The sequence below is a fragment of the Scardinius erythrophthalmus genome (assembly GCF_964197995.2).
Source record: "Scardinius erythrophthalmus genome assembly, chromosome: 21".
NCBI lineage: Eukaryota > Metazoa > Chordata > Actinopteri > Cypriniformes > Leuciscidae > Scardinius > Scardinius erythrophthalmus.
Genome location: NC_138241.1, coordinates 18,934,475 through 18,955,667, shown reverse-complemented (window position 1 = coordinate 18,955,667; position 21,193 = coordinate 18,934,475). Strand labels below are relative to the sequence as shown.

The 21,193-nt window shown below is 37.5% G+C and overlaps 1 protein-coding gene across 1 annotated transcript in view; it reads right to left on the bottom strand.

Annotated features, from left to right (window-relative positions):
- pdss2 (prenyl (decaprenyl) diphosphate synthase, subunit 2) overlaps window positions 1-19,318 on the bottom strand; it is a 44,225-nt gene extending 24,907 nt beyond the window's left edge. Inside the window, exons 1-2 of the mRNA XM_081350590.1 lie at window positions 18,727-19,318; window positions 151-285 (exon numbers count right to left, since the gene is read on the bottom strand). Of these exons, the coding sequence (XP_081206716.1) occupies window positions 151-285; window positions 18,727-18,953 (362 nt within the window). The 5' untranslated portion in view covers window positions 18,954-19,318. The remainder of the gene's footprint in view (window positions 1-150; window positions 286-18,726) is intronic.
- Window positions 19,319-21,193: the final 1,875 nt, after the last annotated feature.

Here is a 21,193-nt window from a genome sequence, read left to right as displayed (position 1 = left end):
CTTGTCTATTACACATCTTTCTGCCTGGTCTCCTTCTCCTTCTCTCACTTTCTCTGAGGCTGTGTATGGTAGCAATCATTTCTCACTAATGGCCAAAGCTAGAAGCAGTTAGGATCCCCATGTCCCTGAGAGAGAAAAGCATCTCTTTACCTGGGGTAGATGCCGCTGATCATACTGTCATGAATCGGGTCGCTGGTACTGGGACTTGGACCGGCTGCTTTGGACATTAGCAGCACCACAAGACCTCGCATCTGTAGATTATTCCGGCTGTCGAACACAAACCCTCTATGTATGAAAAAAAAAATAACAAAAAAACAAAACAAACCATTACATTTCACATACATAAAAAATAAATAATAATATATTTCATATTTTTTATGACAAATCCCAAGCAGAAACCCACTGATCATTTAAAAAAAAAACTAAAAAAGCATAACATTTCTGCAATTGATAATAACAATTAAATAAATACAATACCGTTAAAAAAGGAAGGCTTGGTAGGCTTCTGCTCGCCAAGTTTGCATTTATTTGATCAAAATACAGTGGAAAAACAGTACTATTGAAAAATATTACAATTTTAAATAACTGTTTTCTATTTCAATATATTTTAAAATGTTATTTATTCTTCTGATAATTATTTTAATTATTTATTTTTAAATAAAAAAACAACTGCTTCCTTTTTGTTTTCCAAAGTGTTCCAAGACACCTTCATATGCGAGATCAATTAATAATTCAGGTTAACTGTTGCAGGCTAACTCTGTGCTGAATGCTGCGGTTCCCCATCAAACCCTTCAGAATGAGAACTAATAGTGCTATGAAGAGCAGAAATGTGATTTATCAACTAATTAAAGAGTCATAAGCAGCCAAGATTGCAGATTTCTCCAGGATCTGCTCTAAAGCAGTGTTCTGCTCACTCCTGATGGGACACACTGAATCACTTAAATGATGCCCTCAAGGCATATAGGAACAGCCACAATAAAGAAAAAAGTAATTATTTTTATTGTTAAATGAATCAAACTATGCCATATATCTCTTATTAAATCTCTACAACCATCTAAAAATTCAAGAAAACTTTCAATTTCTTCTGAGGTCAACATGGGTCTGGATCTGTCTAAACCTGTTGAAAGATTTAAAAAATATATATAGACTTAAAAATAGACATAAAATAAATAGACTTGCATTGAAGATGGTATATTCACACAGTGTTTGGAATTGACAACCGTATTTCCTAGCAGGTGTGACTCTCAAAATATCCTGTTCCTACAACAGCAGCCAGGAACAGCTTGAATACTGTCTGTGTGAAGGAGTCAATAAAGTGAATCCCCATTTCTATTCTCATCATATCCGTAAATATCACCCGTAACCATAGTGACAGTGACTAAAATAAATATAAAACATAAAAGGGTAAACCAAATTCCATCAAAATTTGGCCATGAAAGTCAATTCAGTATAACTATACTGTGTTAACTTAGCCTGGTTAAAACCAGACCATTCTCAGTAGTAGTAACCGAGTTATGGTCTGGCAGAGCTTCATTAATAACTCATTTCCAAAGGGGCGTCACCAACGGACGTCACTCAAATGCCTCTGGGCGCAATTGGATAGACCTAAAACTAATCAGAGCGATCGTCATCGTGTAAAGCCATAATGCTGCGTCCCAATTCGCCTAAGTTACACTACACCATAAAAGTATGTACTCTTTTTGTGAAGAAAAGGTATTTACTTTTGAATGTGTAGCAAAAACGTAGGCAAGCTTTGGGACATACTACTTCTTCATCTTTATCGGACGGATCTGTCGTGTGCATCCTGTCACGTAAACTGCCCTGTCAATCATCTTGTCACAGTTAAAATCCTCTATTAAATTTATGATTATGATGGTGACTTTTTCACATTCAAGAACCATAAACCACTTAAATTTTCGTCATAAAATGTAAAACAAAACAAAAAACAGTGAAAAAAATCATTTTATATAGGGCCATTCGCACAGAATGCATTTTTGTATTTTAAAAAAAAGCGAGACGAAGAGTAGCCTAGTGGAAGGGAAAACCGCAAGGTCTACAGACATTTTTTAAAAAGTTGAACTTGAACATTTTTATAATGCTGAATCACACATCAGATTCAAGTGCAACAGTGAAACATACATTTAGAGACAAACAGAAAAGCAGTGCTGTGTGGAATGTAAAAAATGTGTTCTGTGTGAACGGGACTAATTCTGTCATCTGGGAGCATTATGAAAATATAAGTTTCTAGTATATGCAGGCACGTGCACAGGTAGGGCTCAACCTGTGCAGAGCACATGCCCTTTTTGCCCTCACACTCCGAAGTGCCCTTTTTTGGTGGTGTTTTTTTTTTTTTTTTTTAATCAATGCTATTGGTCATCCTTTACGTCTGTCTGTCTGTTTTACAAATATTTAGCCAATGAAAGTTCTTAAACCGAGCTTGTGTAAATCTTATTCGATCCTCAAGCTGTCAGTAAGCTGATAACTCCGCCTCCTCTATATTCACTGAATCAACTGAAGTTCCACAAGCAGCCGCACAGTAGACAGCAGCTGAACGAAGTTTTGCGAAGGGTAAATAAATATCTTGCTGTTTGAATAAGTACTACTAAACACTATGTCTATAAAGGCTCATATTTTATTTATTTGATGACTCACTGACTGAGACATGTGGGACGTCGCCTGAGAGAGAGGTCTAGGCTAGCATTTGCCATCTAGTCATACCCAATACATAGCCTAACGCAAATAACTTAAATATCCTGTGCATACAGTAGTATTTCATCTTTTATAAAATGCGATTTTGGCCAAATGTATTTTACAACAGGAAAAACAAACTAGTTTGTAACCTGTTGATGAAAATGTAATGTGATAGCCTACCGCCTGCGCCGTATTAATGACGGACAAAAAAAATGCACATTTGCACACATTCGCTGGTCAAAAACTATATATTGATAAGTAATACAACAACATATAATTTGTTTTTAACATCGGAAAATCATAACAGGTGCGCCCCCGCGCTGTTTCGTACTGGAACTTACACAAAGCGATCCTCATCACCTAGGTAACATATTTCTAAGAAATTTCTTCTTTGATTTATGATTGCTGATACACTTAATTTATTAACATTTAGGCTAATCATGTTATGGTAATAATATTCAATTATGGTTAATTCAAGGCTGTTAATATGCATGTATTCGCTATCTAGCTAATTTTTAATCTATATTATTCTATACTCTCCGCTCATCCTCACATGTATAAAATGTAGTAAAACATGGTTTTACTACAGTAATGTTGTAGTAGTAACTAAAAAAAAAAAAAAAAAAAAATTACAGAAGATCACTGTGAAATCTTTATATTGTATCATGCAGAATGTAATTCATGATGTAATTCATTCCAAGGCTTCATTTATTTGATCCAAAATAAAGCAAAAACAGTAATATTGTGAAATATTTTTAGTGAATAAGAGACCTTCAAGAGACCAACATCCCTTGTCCTCCACAGCACAGTATCAAATTTTTGCCAGGTAGGCGGATACATGTTGGATATAGTAAAGGTATGGCTATAGTTTCTTATAAGCTGGAATTGATTTGGACATAATTACTCAAATTATATTTCAAAATAGTTTGTCAAAAATACTTGACTCATTGCTCTACCTTCCCCTCTTCTCAATGTCATACATAATCATGGTAACCAAATAATACAAATTAGCTAAACAGAATAGCTAAAAAAGAGAATATGAAGAGTTCAGATGCAAAAGCCTCTAAGTGCCATCTGAAAATTTCTTCTAGAATGATCATTTTTATCAAGCTCATATATTTAAGTTCAGTAATTTCACTTAAATGGCAATGAAAATTAGCTATTAATTGTCATTTAAGTGAAATTACTGAACTTAAATATACGAGCTTGATAAAAATTATCATTCTAGAAGAAATTTTCAGATGGCACTTAGAGGCTTTTGCATCTGAACTCTCTCTCTCTCTCTCTCTCTCTCTCTCTCTCTCTCTCTCTCTCTCTATATATATATATATATATATATATATCTGCAAAGTTCATAAAAAAGTGAATAAAGTTCAATAAAAAAAACAGAATTTTTTAGCTATTCTGTTTGGTTTTGTAAGCTAATTTGTATTATTTGGTTAACATGTTTATGTATGAGTCAAGTATTTTTGACATATATTTCTATGCAATTTAAAAAAGACGGAGTACACAAGAGCAACAGAAGGTTGCTGTTGTATTTAGGTTAAGAGGCCCTTAAAACCCTGTTTATCTATATTATTATTATGGTTGTTATTAATCGTGAATAAATCTAAAGCTTTTGAGACTATTATTTTGTGTTATTGAATTTGTCATGAAGACGTGACCATTTCTTCCTTTTATGTAGGCTTACTAAATAATTTTGATATAAAAAAAGGGAGGGGGGTGCCCTTTTTCAGTTTCAGCACATGCCCCTCAAAAGGTCTGTGCACGGCCCTGAGTATATGAGTGTGTGATCAAGCGTGTGATGTCGGTCCGCCTCACCGTATCCTAATTGTGTCTAAATGAAATGCACGGTGCCAAACTAACGAGCAAGCATGTCGTTCCAGTACAGTCTCGCCCTCTTTTCACCCCCAATCTCTCCATCTTTCACTGTCTCTCTCTCTATGGAGGAGGAAACGCACACAAAGACACTCTCAGGCTTGTTAATCACAGTTCCACGAGGGGGTCTTGAAGGCAGAGGTCATCACTGTTATGAGCTGGCCTGCCTTTCAACATCATGATTAATTTGCATCTGTATGACAGTTGGTGGCTGGTTCTGTGCAAAGGCGTCCAACCCCACCGACCCTTTACTCGGCTCTATTATCTGTTTAAAACATACATAATACAAATAACTTTCTTATAATTGCCTCCTAATGTCACAGCAGCACAAAAGGCCTCTTTCCTCTGAGACACTTATTAATAAATCATTCAATTTCAACCAACACTCACATGACATCGCAACTTTTTAAAATCCCAATCCTTTTTAAAAGGAAAGTTGTCAGAAACAGCAGAGACACGTAATCTATCCATACTATAAAAAAATCTTTGTATATTCTACAAAATAAATTGTAAGAGCACCCTGCAATACTATCATATTACGAACTCACCAATTGTGAAATAAAAAAGTGAATAAATTAATAACAAAAATATGAATCTCTGATGCCAGAGGAGAATGGCCAGACTGATTTGAGCTGATAGAAAGGCAACAGTAACTCAAATAACCACTTGTTACAACCAAGGTCTGCAGAAGAGCATCTCTGAACGTACAACATGTCGAACTTTGAAGCAGACGGGCTATAGGAACAGAAGACACACCGGGTGACACTCCTGTCAGCTGAGAACAAGAAACTGAGCATACAATTCACACAGGCTCACCACCATTGGATAGTAGAAGATTAGAAAAACGTTGCCTGGTCTCGAGTCTCGATTTCTGCTTCGGCATTAAGATGGTAGGGTCAGAATTAGGCGTAAACGACATAAGAGCAGTGATCCATCCTGCCTTGTATCATCGGTTCAGGCTGCTGGTGGTGTTGTAATGGTGTGAGGAATATTTTCTTGGCATACTTTGGACCCCTTATTATCGATAGAACATCGTTTAAACCCTAGTGAAAAAAATATGCGAAGTATACTTGCAGCCAGACTAATTTAGTATACTTAAAGTGTGTTAATGATTAGTTAACTTGAAGTGTGCTATTTTGAACTAATTTTGTACTAAGTATATTTTAGCTGTAATTAAATTGCAGTAAAGCATAACTTAAAGAGTATTTAGTGTACATTTGTGTGGCAAATTGGAACAACTTCAAGTATACTTAGTATACTTTAAGTATATGCCTGTGTAGGGACTAATTACATGCTTGATTACTGATATTAAAGTGTACTTTATTTGTGTTACAAGTACATTACAAATTCATTACGAGTGTCTTCGAAATATACCATAAAAATATTATAGATATTTTTAAAAGATTTATTTTTGCCATTTTTGCCTTTTATTAAGATAGGACAGTAGCTACACAGGGAGGGAGAGAGAGAGAGAGAGAGAGAGAGAGGAGAGAGAGGGACGGGAAAGGTCCACAAGCTGGGACTCGAACTCGGGTCGCACGAAGCACAACGGCTACATGTCGGCACACTAACTCACGAGGCTATCAGGGCAGACCATAAGTGTATTATATTTTAATAAGAAGTATATGCTCACTTGCTCAGTAATACCTTTGGCTTATTCCAAATACTACAAATTGCACACTTTGTCTTCAATAACAAATGCACATTAATAAACAAAAAAATACTTAGCTATACTTTGTATAGCTATATGCATGTATGTAGGCTATTGTATACTATAATGTATTTTGAAAGTATACTTTCAATGCATTGTTACAATAATCATTTCCAGCACAGTTAAAATATACCTAAAATATTTTTTTAATAAAGTGCAAATAAATACACTTTTAAAAAATAAACTGAATTTTCACTTCAAGTATATTTTTCTAAAATATTTTTAGAAAATATATTAAAGTACAATTATATTAAAAGTAAAACTGCTAAAAGTTGTATTGTGAAAATAGGTAAAAGCATGATGCTAATATACTTTTATTATATTTAAAGATAGTAAAAAAATGTGTTAGCATATTTGCAATGTATTATTGAAAAAGGGAATATATTTCAGATACAATAAAGTATAGGGCCTACTTTTTTTTTCACTAGGGAACTCCACAGCTTAAACAGTTCAAACGCTGTTGCTGATCATTTCCATCCCTTTATGACCACAGTTTACCCAACTTTTGATGGCTACTTCCAGCAGGATAACGCGTCATTTCTTGATGCCACGTCATGACAATGAGGTCAAATACTCAAACGGCCTCCACACTCACTAGATCTCAATCCACTAGAGCACCTTTGGGATGTGGTGGAATGGGAAATTCACATCATGGATGTCCAGCTGACAAATCTGCTGCAACTGCGTGTCAATATGGAGCAAAATCTCTAAGGAATGTTTCCAGCACTTTGTTGAATCTATGCCACAAAGCAGAGGTGGGACAAAGTCATTGTTATGCAAGTCACAAGTAAGTCTCAAGTCTTTGCCCTCGAGTCCCAAGTCAAGTCGAGTCAAAGATGAGGCAAGTCCCGAGTCGAGTCAAAAGTCAAAGCCAACAAGTCTCAAGTCGAGTCCAAAGTCCTACCATTTTAGTTTCGAGTCATTTCAAGTCGTCTTACCACAGAAATAAAATGCATACAAATCATGTATGTCTGTAAGATTTGTATTTATTTAAACCTCTTTTTATACAATGACATTAATCAAATACAGTAAAAAAACAGAAAATTTAATTTTCACTAAAAAATTCACATGAATTTATTTCTTCTGCTGAACAGGAAGGAAGGGGGGGCGGGAGATGGGTGCAACTAGGGGTGTGCCGGTTTCAGATTTGGTGATGACGGTTATGACGTGAGTCAAATGTGACGGTTCGTTCGTAACATAACTGTCGGGGGGGGGGGGCTTTGAATAAAAGTAATATTTGTGTAGTGTTCAATGTTGTTATCAATAGAGATACGCGAATGGTGTATTATTTCATCCGCAACCGCATCACAAAACTCATCATCCGCACCAACTTTTTTTGACCAGATTTCAAAGCCGCAAGAATGCCCTTGTCTGTTCTAGAAAGGATGCAGCAAATATATTTAATGCTAATGTATGAGGCCTACGCTGAGTTTCATTCATTTACGATGAGATGCGCTCTAGTTCAGCTTCACAATGCAATGCAAGTGAACGCGCCGCATCGGAGCCTCAATGTCACGGTTATTTATTGTCTCCTATTGATACTTTGCACGTGACGTCACAAGTACTGGCTGGCGGGCAAGAACGTCGTTCTCCAGCAATGAAACCCAGTAAATTAATCAAGGGTCGCCAGTTTTGCTATACAAAAGTTGGTGTTTTGAGGTGTAAACGACATGCCAGATAGTTGTTGTGCAATTGGATGCACTAACCGCAGATGAGATAAGCAACCTTCACAGTATACACACGTCTGTGCATATTACCATCAAAGGTAATTTCAACATTTGATTGAATACAATGGGTGTATGATCATGTAATTAATCGTGTCTTTAAGTTACTGTAGTTTTGTCAATCAACACCACCAGTATTCACCAGCTGGTTCGGCGAGTCAGGTGTTTGTGTTATGAGTCTAAGCTAGGCTAACTGTACGTTCACACCGCCGCCAGCGAGAGCGGCAAAATTAATTGAAAATGAATGATTTCCAGGCACTTTGACGCTCTCGCCGGTGGCGGTGTGAACGCACAGTAACAGCTGTCGTCTTTTGCTAACAATAACAGAAGTGTGTGATAGATATCGCAAACCTCAAAACAACCTATGATTTTCAATGAGAACCAGAGATGACCCAACAGGAGAGCTAGATTATTTACGGAGGAATTATTACTGCTCGATTATCTTAAAAAAACTTGTCTGCTTTACACAATTTAGTTACCTTGGAGTTAATCCTAGTCCGTAGTTATGCAGCTAGCTCGCTAACAGACTTGATATCTACAAGAAAGACAGGACTCAACGTTGAAAATACCCATTTGTTGGCCGCCAGGTATCCGTGGTAGTCACGTGACTGCAAAGTATCAATTAGGCCTGTCACGATAACAAATTTTGCTGGACGATAAATTGTCCAAGAAATTATCGCGATAAACGATAATATTGTCGTTCTGAGACCATTTTCATTTAATATAATTATAATGGCATAATAATGCAGGTACACCTTTTCAACGATCTATAAACTTTTATTTCTAAAGAATATTAAACATTGAAAACGGAAAACATTTTAAATATCCAAAAAAATGAACAAAACAACCAAAAACAATGAAAGCAATGGACTCTTAGTGTCTGTTAACAAAATAAATGTCTGTTAATATATAAAATGAAACAAAATTGCACTTCAAAAAATATTAAACATTAGGCTTTAGACATTATTAAATGGTGATACATTCCATAACAGGCAAAACTGACAGTTAGGACCTTTGTAAACAAATAAAAAAAAGCCTCAACAAGCCATATCGAACAATTTTGCACTGTTACTTTGTCCTCCTGTTACTTTGTCAAGTGATTGTGTACTGTCGGGAAGACGGAGACGCACTTTATTGCGTGTGTATGCTACGCACTGAAAATACTTGGTTAGGATTAGGGGTGAGGAGTGCGTGCGTATTACACGCCATAAAGAGCGTATCATATGCACGCAAAAACTATTTTTGGCGTATAAATGGCACGAGAAATAACATTCGTGGTATAGATATGCATTTTCATGTGATCGGGCTCGCTGTCGCAACTCACAACTAGCATCTTCTCTCTCTCCCGGCAGTAGCCGCAAACAGTCCCGCCGGCGCTTTCCCACACAAAGACCATGTGACTGACAAGCGCCGCGCCGCCGCCTCCCCACACAAAGACCACGCAACTGACAACAAGAGGGTTAACTCCTCCTATACGCTAAAGAACCGAGAGTGGTCATCCAGTCTCTTTGGTAGAGAGAGAGAGAGACGAGGAAAACAAACAAGCATGCAAATGGAATTATCGCGGCCGGAAAAATTATCGAGCTCATTTTTTTTATCGTGCGATTAATCGACTTATCGACTATCGCGACAGGCCTAGCATCAATAGGTTTTAATTATTAAATACATGCAATAGGCTCAATGCACGAACGCTGCTAACGTATTTCCGGTAGGATCTCAGCCGGCGTCTTTACTTCCGCATAGCGCGTTCTATACATAGACAGTAAAAGAAATGGACACAGCGACCCCATTGGAACTCAATTGAGACAAGTGAAGCCCATTTTTAGCGATTTCTTAGCACTTCCTTTCCTGACGCGCAGACTCAAACCGAGCAAAGCGTTACACGGACCACGTGAGCAACCCGTCTGTCTTCTAGTAGCTGTGCCAAGAGAAATCTGAATCATTCCCTTCCGAATCTTGCAGAGACGGAGAGTGTGAGTAGGAATTGTCCATGAGCATGGAGCAGGATCAACTTTTGCTAGGTATTCTGATTAATTATATTGTCATTTTGCCTCTACGTCCCCCCGATTGTGCGTGAGCTTCTCCTCCTGTCCATACGGTAATCTCTCTAATGTGCGACAAAGAGTCGCTTGGTTATGACGCAATCGTTAGCCTACTTTTACAAAAACTGCTTCTACGGGGCCATAACATAAGCTACAAGGTAATGGAGCATTTTATACATTGTCGTGTTTCTTTAGAAATAAAAAATGGACAAATGGAGTCTTCAAACGCCTCAGATGTAAAGTTATTCGCTGTCAAAGTGACGCCAAAATGAATGGGAGTCAATGGGATTGCTAACGCAAGTGAAGTTCCGCTCAAGATGGCGGCACCCGGCCGACTTCAACTTCCGGTCGACTTCCTTCCCGCTTGGTTCTATAGGACAATTCACTTTAATAAAATTCATTTTCTCAGAAACGGAGACAACGATTTTAGAAACTGATTCGCTAGTCGGATTTTTTTGCAATATGAGAGAATACTCACCCTCAAAGTTGTTGATGTAGCTTGAAATTTATAATTTAAAGAACTTCTCTATCTTACTCATATGTGTGACAGTTAACTGCCTCACAATATTGTTAACATCATTCACGTTAACCGCAGGAAGTGTTTGTAAACAGCGAGTGTAATTTGCCATTATCTCCACCTAATGCAAAAACGGCTTCTGACGCAGCACCGGATGTAACTGGGCGGGCTGAGACAAAACGCGGAAGCGATCGTACATAGAGCCTATTGGTTGATGAAACATTTATTAAAATTAAGATACAATTTGTACAAAACGAACTTCGCTTTAAAGAAAGGATTTCTACAAAGCAAAACTTAATGAAGTGGTAAAAATCATGTCTGACGATTTACAAAACAAAACTTCATTAAGTGGTAAAAACCATGTCTCCCGATTGCAAATGTTCATTGCTAATGTTTATAATTGCAAATGTTTTTCATTTGTTTAATAAATCGCATAATGATGGCATATCATTATATCATAGCTTTTATTTCTATCTAAAATAATTGGGTCGGTCAGGGGGTACTTGGCAAAGAATCAAATACAGTTGGAAACGACGTAGACCATTAATAACACAGACTGTTAACAATTGTTTTTAATTAGTATTTAAACATTCTCTATGATAAAAAATTTTTTTGTAAAAAATATTTTAATAACACGGTTTTGGCGGTTATATAGATCTAATGATGGTGTTCAACTATAACCGTCGGTCTCACGGTTATATACTAACCGTCACACTCCTAGGTGCAACTGTGATGCAATTATTAATAATTGTAATTTTTGCATCACAATAAGTGTATTGTCAAAACATTTTAGTAACTAAACTGAATTTTATTAGGTTTAGTGACAACATGTTACAATGTTTACATGGTTCAATTTATGGTAAGCTACGCTTTTTTATTATTTCAGTTCAATTCACTTATTATGATTTGATTTAATATTGACTCATTTGGATAAATATTAGGTAGGCTACACAAGATAGGCATTCATTTTTCTCAAGAAAAAAACAACTCACCTAATGCTGTAGCCTAAACATACAGAGAGCCCTATCAGCTGGCAGTATTATTTAAGGTTAAAAATAACACAAATTAAATATAATGCATTTTTTTTATTATAATAACAACTTTATTTAATGATATAAGTAAAAATATAATAAACATGCAATAGTACACATATTTAGCAAAATACTCTCTATAGCTCATTTTTCTAGCCAACTAACGTGCCTATATTATGGTCATTAAATGCTTTCCTGAGGTAAATGTTATGTGACATAATTGTTCTCCAACTGTTTTATTGACCCCTTTGATTGATGGCTCGATATTATGTATGAGGAAAATACATTTCGGTAAGCTGTACTGTATCTTTCAACAGTGTTCATTCGTGTTTAACGTTATTTACTATCAGCTAGAGATGATCGGTTCACGTGCCGCTAGGGATCTGTCGTGTCACATTTACAAGCGCCAAAACGGTATTTATTGTCTGAATTTCGTAATAAAAGTGACAGAATCTGAGAGCAGAGATTTTTTATATCATAACTAACCTGCTCTGTCAAGTCTGTCGGTCTCCGTGTCCTCTTCATTCGTTCAAATTCGTAGCATGCGTTGTGCTTGTTGCGCTTCATTGGTTGTCTTGCAATGTGCCTGCTTAGATGCTGTCAAAACAACGCGGGACTACAGTGATTGGATGTCGTGCAGGCAGCGCGCGTGCTCTCTGCATGCATACAGGTGGTGCACATTTTTTCACAGATGCAGATAAACAGAGCGGCGTGTGAACGTTTTTTCCCCAGTTTTCATGGGAAGTAGCAAGTCTTCTCGAGTCAAAAGGCGCAAGTCCAAGTGAAGTCACGAGTCATTGATGTTAAAGTCCAAGTCGAGTTGCAAGTCTTTGTACATTTTGTCGAGTCGAGTCTGAAGTCATCAAATTCATGACTCGAGTCTGACTCGAGTCCAAGTCACATGACTCGAGTCCACACCTCTGCCACAAAGAATTAAGGCAGTTCTGAAGGTGAAAAGGGGTCCCATAATTGTTCTATAATAACCTGCTGTTTAGTGAGTGAACGAGGCATCTGAGCCATTTCAGTGAGGAAGTGAACGTGACTAGTGATTTGGTCCATCAGTCCACCAGTTGAGCATTTCATTGGCAAATTGGGCTGAATCTTGTGCTGTATGTTTTATTTTGTGTGCAGCTATTAAGGACAACTCAATAGAAATTTTACATCCAGACTGTTATTAATCTGATGTAGTGACGTACATATCACAAGCATTCCAGGGCTACAATAGTCTCTGGTTGCCGGGCAATGAGGCATAATGCAGTTCCTGTGACGACAAAGGCTGTAATCCCGTCTCCAGGCAGAGAGTCACTTGTCATGAATCACAACTGTGGTAATCAAGATGAGATGACACCCAGACACGCCCACTACCAAAAAGCCCAGAGAGAGAGAGAGAGAGAGAGAGAGAGAGAGAGAGACAGACAGAGAGAGAGAGAGACAGACAGACAGAGAGAGAGAGAGAGAGAGAGAGAGAGAGAGACAGACAGACAGACAGACAGAGAGAGAGAGAGAGAGAGAGAGAGAGAGAGAGAGAGAGAGAGAGAGAAAGGTGGGCAGGATATATCATGACAGAATGAATGAATAAAGGAGAGCGAGAGACATTTAAGGTACAAACGAGAAATAGAAATACAGAAAAGTGGCTTATAGCAGGAGAATCAATGAGTGTGGTTACATATATCATCTTACATAGATTATGCTTAAAAATAACCCAATACCATGCAAGTCATGTAATCATTGTAAACTGTATTCTTTTATCAGGTAAAGGTCATAAATGGTTTAAGTGAAACCTGATCAGCACACACCCATTACTCAGTTTTCAGCGTTCTGAGTGGCCAGTGTTATTTTAGTATTTATATACTATTATAGTATTTATTAATATTTTTTAATTAGCTTTTAAATTCACAATTTCATTTTTAGGGGCTGTAGCCCCTATGGTATCCGTTAGTTTTCTTATTATTCCTCCCTAATGGCAGAAGCAGCCATATGAACCGCAAGTTAGAAAATGGTAAAATTTGGTACACTTGAAATGATGGTAATGAATAATAATCTGACCAATTTTGTAACCTCTAGGACAAACTCTATAGCGCCACCACCAGTTCAAAGATTCACATTTGAAACAATTATAACTTTTGAACCCTTTGACCTAGAAAAACTAAACTTAGTACACCTGATTCCATGTTGATCACATTCAACATCTTACATTAAGACAGTAGTGGACATTTTGAAAAGTACACAGAGCTAGACAGACATGACTAAACAGATTTTTTTATAAATTTTTGCTCAAAAGTTATGATGTTGCGAAGTTAACGCGGTCGACCCAAAATTGGTTCAGAGGCTATATCTCAGCCAAACTTTGATCACTCGAAACGAAAATTGGTACGCTTCATCAGAACCATTATCTGAGGGTCCATGCCAAATTTGGGAACAGCACCACCTACAAGTCATGAGATCTAAAAAATGGCTTTTGCTAATAACTTTTGAACAGTTTGTCAGAACTCATTCATTAATCATTAATTATTCGTGAACTTCAATTGTTGAATCGCGGGACTGCGGAACTCGACGCACTGTATTTTTTTGACCGCCCACTCCCACCTGCAGCAAAGGTAAAACCGACCCACTCCTGCGAGATTTGCATTGATGTCTAAATATAAAAAATACCATGTTTATGGCTACATGTTTTTCCTTGTGTTCTTTGGTGTTAATAATGAGTTGATTTTTGATAGCTCTGTCTTGTGTTGTTCATGTGAATGCAATCAATCAAACAGCCCTCATATACACCAGGTCACATCCCAAGATGTGAAAGACTATCCCGTTGAATAATTCACAGGTTTTTAACATCTTCCAGTCCAACAGCCATGTTGCCTTTAGCTAACATTTTAAAACCCCTGATAGAAAGGTCAGACAAGAGAACTATGAAATAATCTGGTCAAATGCACCGCCCAGAAACACACACACCATCACTCAATCAGACAGAAACTGCGTCTCAAAACATGCACACAAACACACATCATTAAATCACAAACTCACTCTACTGCAAAGTGAGGAGCAGGGAGTCATTAAAACAAGACGAGTGGTGATAAGAAATGATTGGAAAGAGGGAATGAATGAGTGATGGAATGTTACAGACCAGCTGGAAAGTGTTTATGACCCTCACGAACAAGGAGTGCGCAGTGAAGTAAATTTAATATGAGTGAAACATTTTTAAGGGGCTGTTCACACAGGATGGCATTTTTTGGTAAGCCAATGAAAACATGAGCTAGATAGATGTCCATAGTGAATCTTTCTGGGGGGGGGGTGTTACACATCTTGCACCATGAGCAATGTCAATACCCATGTGTCACAGGGGACAAATGCCAGTCATAAAATAATGGGCCAATCAGATGAATCTGGGGGTGGGATGAGCATATTTACATATATTTCATATATTTTTAACACCTTTTTAAATACACTATGCTTCATCTAGCTGCTTTTACCACCTTAGTGTGTCCTGTGTGAACGACCCCTAATAGCTAAAAAAGAAAACTGCTGTAAATATCAATCAAAACGCCACAGCGAATGATGTCATAGGGAAAATGTGACATTACATCACTGAACTCTGTTCTTCTGGAATATTATGTGTGTTTGCAGCAGGGCCATCACTTTAAGACATGGAGACTGAGACAACATGTTTTGGGTGGGTCCAATTAGTTTTTCGGGGTTTCGAACTGGGGTCCGTGGAAAAGTTTAGAGAAAAACAGTGTAAAAAAAAAAAAAAAGATAATAATAATAAAATAATAAATTAAAATGTAAATAAATTAATAACAGAACAGCACTATAAGGAGTGGAAATTTTGTATAATCTGACGTAATAGACACTAAATATTTTCCATATAATATTTTATTTGTAATATACATTTTTCACAGTATAAATTGGGTCTTTATACAAAAACTTAAAAAGATGCCTTTTAAATTTTAGGATGGCGGTCTCTCGCCGTAAAATATTGAAAAGCCCTGCCATAGAGGAGCTCAGTGAGACCACCCTGTCACAGTGCCTGTGTATGTGTGGAGAAAAACACATCTGTGTGTAACTGTGAAGGTCTTCCCCTGACGTGTCACGGACATCTCCGCAAGCTCTTTCCGCAACCGCAAACTGCTCTGAACTTCGCTGAGGTCTGTGTTTTTTTTAAAGAATGAACCGAAAGGCAAAGCGGAACGTGAGCTGGCATTGCCCGACTCGCCAGCCAGCAATTGTGCATATAAATATCTGTGGCGCGTCTTAGGAGACGGCTGAATCTGCACTGATGCTGAGGAGAGAAGACAGGGTCCCCTCCCAAATGGACTGTCATATCAGATTTAGGTGTATAGGTTATTACACCCTTGGGCTACTGTTTCCAGCACTGTCGTCTGGATGGGCCGGATTGAGTTTCCGAACTCTCTCTCCCTCTAAAACCAAGCGCACACACACAAACACTCAGTCTTTATTTCCTCTTAAAACTTTCTGTATGTCATTCATTTAGACAGCACTCAGGTGAAAAATAGTTCAAGGGATAGTTCACCCAAAAAAAAATAATTCTGTCATCATTCACTCGCCCTCATGTTGTTCCAAACCTGTATGACTTTCTCTCTTCTGTGGAACATTAAAAATTATGTCTATGTGCTCTTTGTCCACACAATGGAAGTCAATGGTAACCAAAACCGTTACCAACATTCTTCAAAATATCTTCTTTTGTGTTCCACAGAAGAACTAAAGTCATACAGTTTCGCACAGGGTGAGTACATTTGCACAACATTTTCCTTTTGGGGTGAATTATCCCTTTTAGGATTTTTTTTTTTTTTTGTTTCCTTTTGAAAATATTTTGTGTTTGAGGGTAATTCATGGTTCAGATTCAAATTCCAGATATGCCTCGAGTTCAGACTGTACCTGTTCTCTCACTGAAAACTGATCAGAAGGTTTGACTCAGCCAACTTATTACACAAAACACCTAAAGCTAACATTTACGCACGGCACATCACAGGCTAAATTAATGAATATAGTCTATAGAGACAAAGTGAAGTTCACAGCAGGGTAAAAAAAAAAAAGCAGATGGAGTGCTATACTAAAAAAAAAAAAAAGTCTGATCTATGGTATCACAGAGTGGGCTGTCTGTCTCAAAAGTTGCACAAAATCAGACTGGAACTGCAAATGGCAGCCACTGGAGGGAGCCAGCTTTAATTTGGCCATGGCTACTTGAAAGTGACTTTTAAGTACTCAATTTCCAGGGTCTATCTACTAGGAGTAACCTAGAGGTTAAGTGCCTTGCTCAAGTGAATTCAATAACTCTCCCATTTCTAATTCGCCCCTAACCGGAACTGAACCGTTGACTTCTGCAGTCAAGATGCAAAACCATTAGGTAACGTTCACCTGTAGATCTAGGAGAGGACAAAAGTCTCATTTATTAAGCCTTCCACGCTCAATGAACATGCTTTAACTGGACTAGCCTGAAAAATACAATTCGTGCACATTATTTGACATATGATTCGTAGTTTCAATTTCATTCTTTCACCAACAAAACAGCTTTATGTGTGCTACATGATTCAATAGCGCAGGACTATAGTGAGGAATTACTATAGTGAGGAATCATCCAGCCTATTGATTTATAGAAGAAATGACTAGACTTGCATTGCTTCTCAATGAACAAACTGAACAGGTCAGCACCCAGAGGGTCAGCAGGATGTTAAACTCTTATGATGCCTTTTAATTTGTCCTCTGAGAGCCAAAAGCCACTTGTGCTAATGACCTGCATCTTTAACCACTATATTCAGGTGATACTCCAGTGTGTGAATCAGTTTGTCACTTGAATGCACTTCAGGGGCTTCTTTACACACTACGATCTTTCAAATCCTGCTAAACTGGAGGCTTGGCTCATGTATATTAACCAGGTTACGTTATGCTTATAACTGATTGGCTGAAGTGCCGTCGGGAATTAATTTGAGCAACGCTACTATTGGTTCATTAACATTAATTGTGTCAAACAGCAATTTATTCCAATAAGTAAACCAAGCAACGTCAAGATGACCTAATCAATATTCATGAACCAGGCCTAACCCATATAGGGTTGATAAATAGGCCCCATGACAGCCAGAAGACGTACTATGCATGTTGGTTACGGTAAGTTTGATTTATAATGAACTGGTTCATTCGATTATAAGAAACAACACAATTTATTCTTACACGTACAGCTCTGGTTAGTTGTAAACCAGCACTTAGGCTAACCGTCATTGTGAAAGTCTTTATATCAAGTGCTGCTTTAATTTCAATTGACAACATGTTGCAGAGTTGCAAAAAGAAAAGCTTTACAGAAAAAGTTTTGTCCTTGTGTGCTTACGCGGTTGTCAATCCTACAATTTACAACTGCTGTACTTCTGGTAGTTCTACTACCTAAGGTTTTTGATTACGGACTCATTAGTTTGAGTCTAATCTATAATACAGTCAGAAATACAGGGCAAGATCATTGCATGCATAAAAAGATGCCTGATTTGAGATCTACACTGTCTAATAAGTTTAAAACAATTTAGATTGATCCTTAACATTTCTGAAGAAATTTTTTGTTTATCAAACGTAGTGTTGTGAAATGTTGTAGTCTAAAACCAAACTAATTGTTCTTCTACAACATTCTCTAGGATCATTGGCATAACGGTAAGACTGATATTAAACGTTAATTGGAAATCAGGCTGGAATCCCCCAATTTAAACTGGTGTGTACAGCCTTTTTCCAGAACGTTGGCAATTGATAGATTTATCAAGTGAGCTAATGGAGCCATCATCAAGAAACTATAATTCTGAATAAAATTAATATCCAAATTGTACTTTACTGTTGAATTTGGTAATATATTTTTAATTAAAATTATAAATATATTTCAAAAATAAATATCAATATTTTAAAGTGTATGGTAATGGCGAATCTGGATTTTCAGCAGTTTTGACAGTTTGCTGTAATAGTCTTCACGCATGATCCTTCAGAAATCATTCTGATTCATATGCTGATTTAGTGCTTATGAAAAATTTCTTATAGCACGTTGTAATATTCATTACAGCCAACTCTGTTTCCATATGAATGTTTAAAAAACTGTCAAGTCTTTCTGTCTGGTGGCCAGAAGACAGTCATGAATAAAACACAGTACCTGGCGGTGTTTAGCAGAGGATGTTTCGTTCCCACGAGCTTCCTAACATGCATGGCCACGTTACTGAGCTCGTCACTAAGTAAACAGCGTAAACTCATGAATGAAGTTGGATATCCTACGATCTTTTCCGCATCAGACACCACTTTAGTCCAGTTAGAGGGAGAAGGGTTGGAGAAAATACTCAGGTGCCTCCGTCCAATGTAAGAGAGCCGTGACCTCCAAGCCATTTTTAAAACAAATAAAACTAATAGACTAGTTATTTAAATGCATGAATGTTCATTGGTACTTTCAGATAAGTTGACATCAGGAATCTGACACTGTCTTTCACTTTTTGAGTGTCAAATCCAGCAGCCTCTGTCCTCCCCAATGTCACCTCCTTATGGAAGAAAACTGCATCTTCTTCAACACAGAAGTCTCCTTCGCTGAGCGAGCGATGGTCTCTGGTTAATTCAAGTACATTTGCCCAACCCGATGGTCTGTGGTGTTTATCGAGTGTCCGGTTCTACGAAATTAAACTCTCACGTTTTGACAGCTGCACCGGGTCGCCATCTTCCACGAATCAGTTTACGGTCTGTCGTAAAGACTGCGCGATTAACCCCTTCGTCACCATAACCCTCTTCAACAAAACCTTGAGACCAGAGCCGGATTAACGCAAAGGCAAACTAGGCACGTGCCTAGGGCCCGATTGGCGGAATGGGGCCCAGACAGAGGGACAAAAAAAAAAAAAAATGTACAAATGTCCCATCTACAATTTATTTCAATATTTATTTATTAACTAAAAATAGTGACGATGTTTATCTTAACCATAGACTGTTACATTACTGCAGTTAAACCAATTAATGTGTCCGTTACAAAGCGGGTGCCGGCTTCTGAAAGTAGTATGTGTAACGAACGCATCCATCAGGTGCTGCGAGGCAAAAGCCTAATAGCACACAAAGAAGCACAGCTCATAATGCAGGTGTGTGAGTTGTCGTCATCTATTTTGGAGTGATTGCAATGTATTCTAAATATAAACTTGTACTGTAGATCAGCGTCATTTCTGGAAAAATCATTCACCGCTTTATTACGAGTTTAAAAGAGCGTGAGCGTCATTAACGTGCCCAGACGCGACGCTTTGAATTTGCGCGTACAATAACATCGCGTCGGGAGCTGACTAGTAAAAAAGCTACAAAATTAAAAGACAAGACGTCTGTATTCTAAGTTAAAAAGCCAACACACTACAACATTTTTAAATGTTTCAAGTAAAGGATCTCATATCTATGGGTCTATCTTCTAAATTCTGCTGATGATTAGATTCCTGACATTACGCCAATAATATCACTTTATATATTTTTTTCTGCTCAGTAGCGATCGTGTCTTTTTCTTCCACTTGATTTGTGTATAGCATATTTAAGGTAGCAATGCAATATAAAAGCACTTATGCTCATCTACTGAATTGGGATTCTGGAACTGTGAATAAATTAAAACAGCAAAATAACAACAACAACAATAACATCTTCATTAAACAAAAAAGAGATTATCTTAGATAAAGTTTGATTACTATGTGATATATGATTACTAGCTTCTCATCAGATTTCCTGTCCAATCAAAGGCTCTCTCGAATCTAAAGCATCCAGCCCCCTAAATTATAAATAGACGCTGAAGCTGCAGCTAAAATCTGTCACTTTTTCGCACATTTACTATTTTCTGCATGGGGACGGGGTCGAATGGTTTCACATATGTCCTGCCCTGTCTTCCTGTTTCAGTGGAAATTACATTAACACATTGAATAATGATGCAGTTTCAAGGCACTTCAGTGGAACTTTAAGGGGCAACCCACCAGAGTACACTGATTAATGTAGTTTGAATTATATCTTTTTTTTACCTTTAGCTTAGTTTTGTTTAACCTGTCCATATTGGTATCTGCATAATTTGTCTTGTGTGAACGTTAAATGTGCACCAAAATACTACACTTGTTGATTACACATACAGCCTTTGATAAAACAATGAAAACTAGATCATCTTAAAAACATCTTCATAATAAAATGCATATTAGAATAACATCGTCAACTCCTTTCTGCTTCAAACACAGTAACGCTGAAAACTAACTTTTTGAGTGTAACATTGTGGCCATACAAATTGAGTGGTAACATTGTGGCCATACAAAAGTGTCACCATCTGTGATAGGTTTGAGCAAAAACGTGAATTTCCCAACAAAGGCTGCAGTGTCCAAATAAATACATTGTCCTTCAATTACACAATTCAGGTTGTGTAAAAAGTAACTTTTGACATCATTAATGTTCTTGCGCTTAAGTGAAATCCTGGCTTTTAACAGTTGATACAGCTGAATTTGTTATCCCATGGGATTCATTTGACTGGCATGATCTCAATATGGGGATTATCACAAATCCAGAATAATCACTCTACAACATGCAATACAGAGCTGTGTTTCTCAATCGGGTGGGTCACAACTCAAAAATAGGTCGCA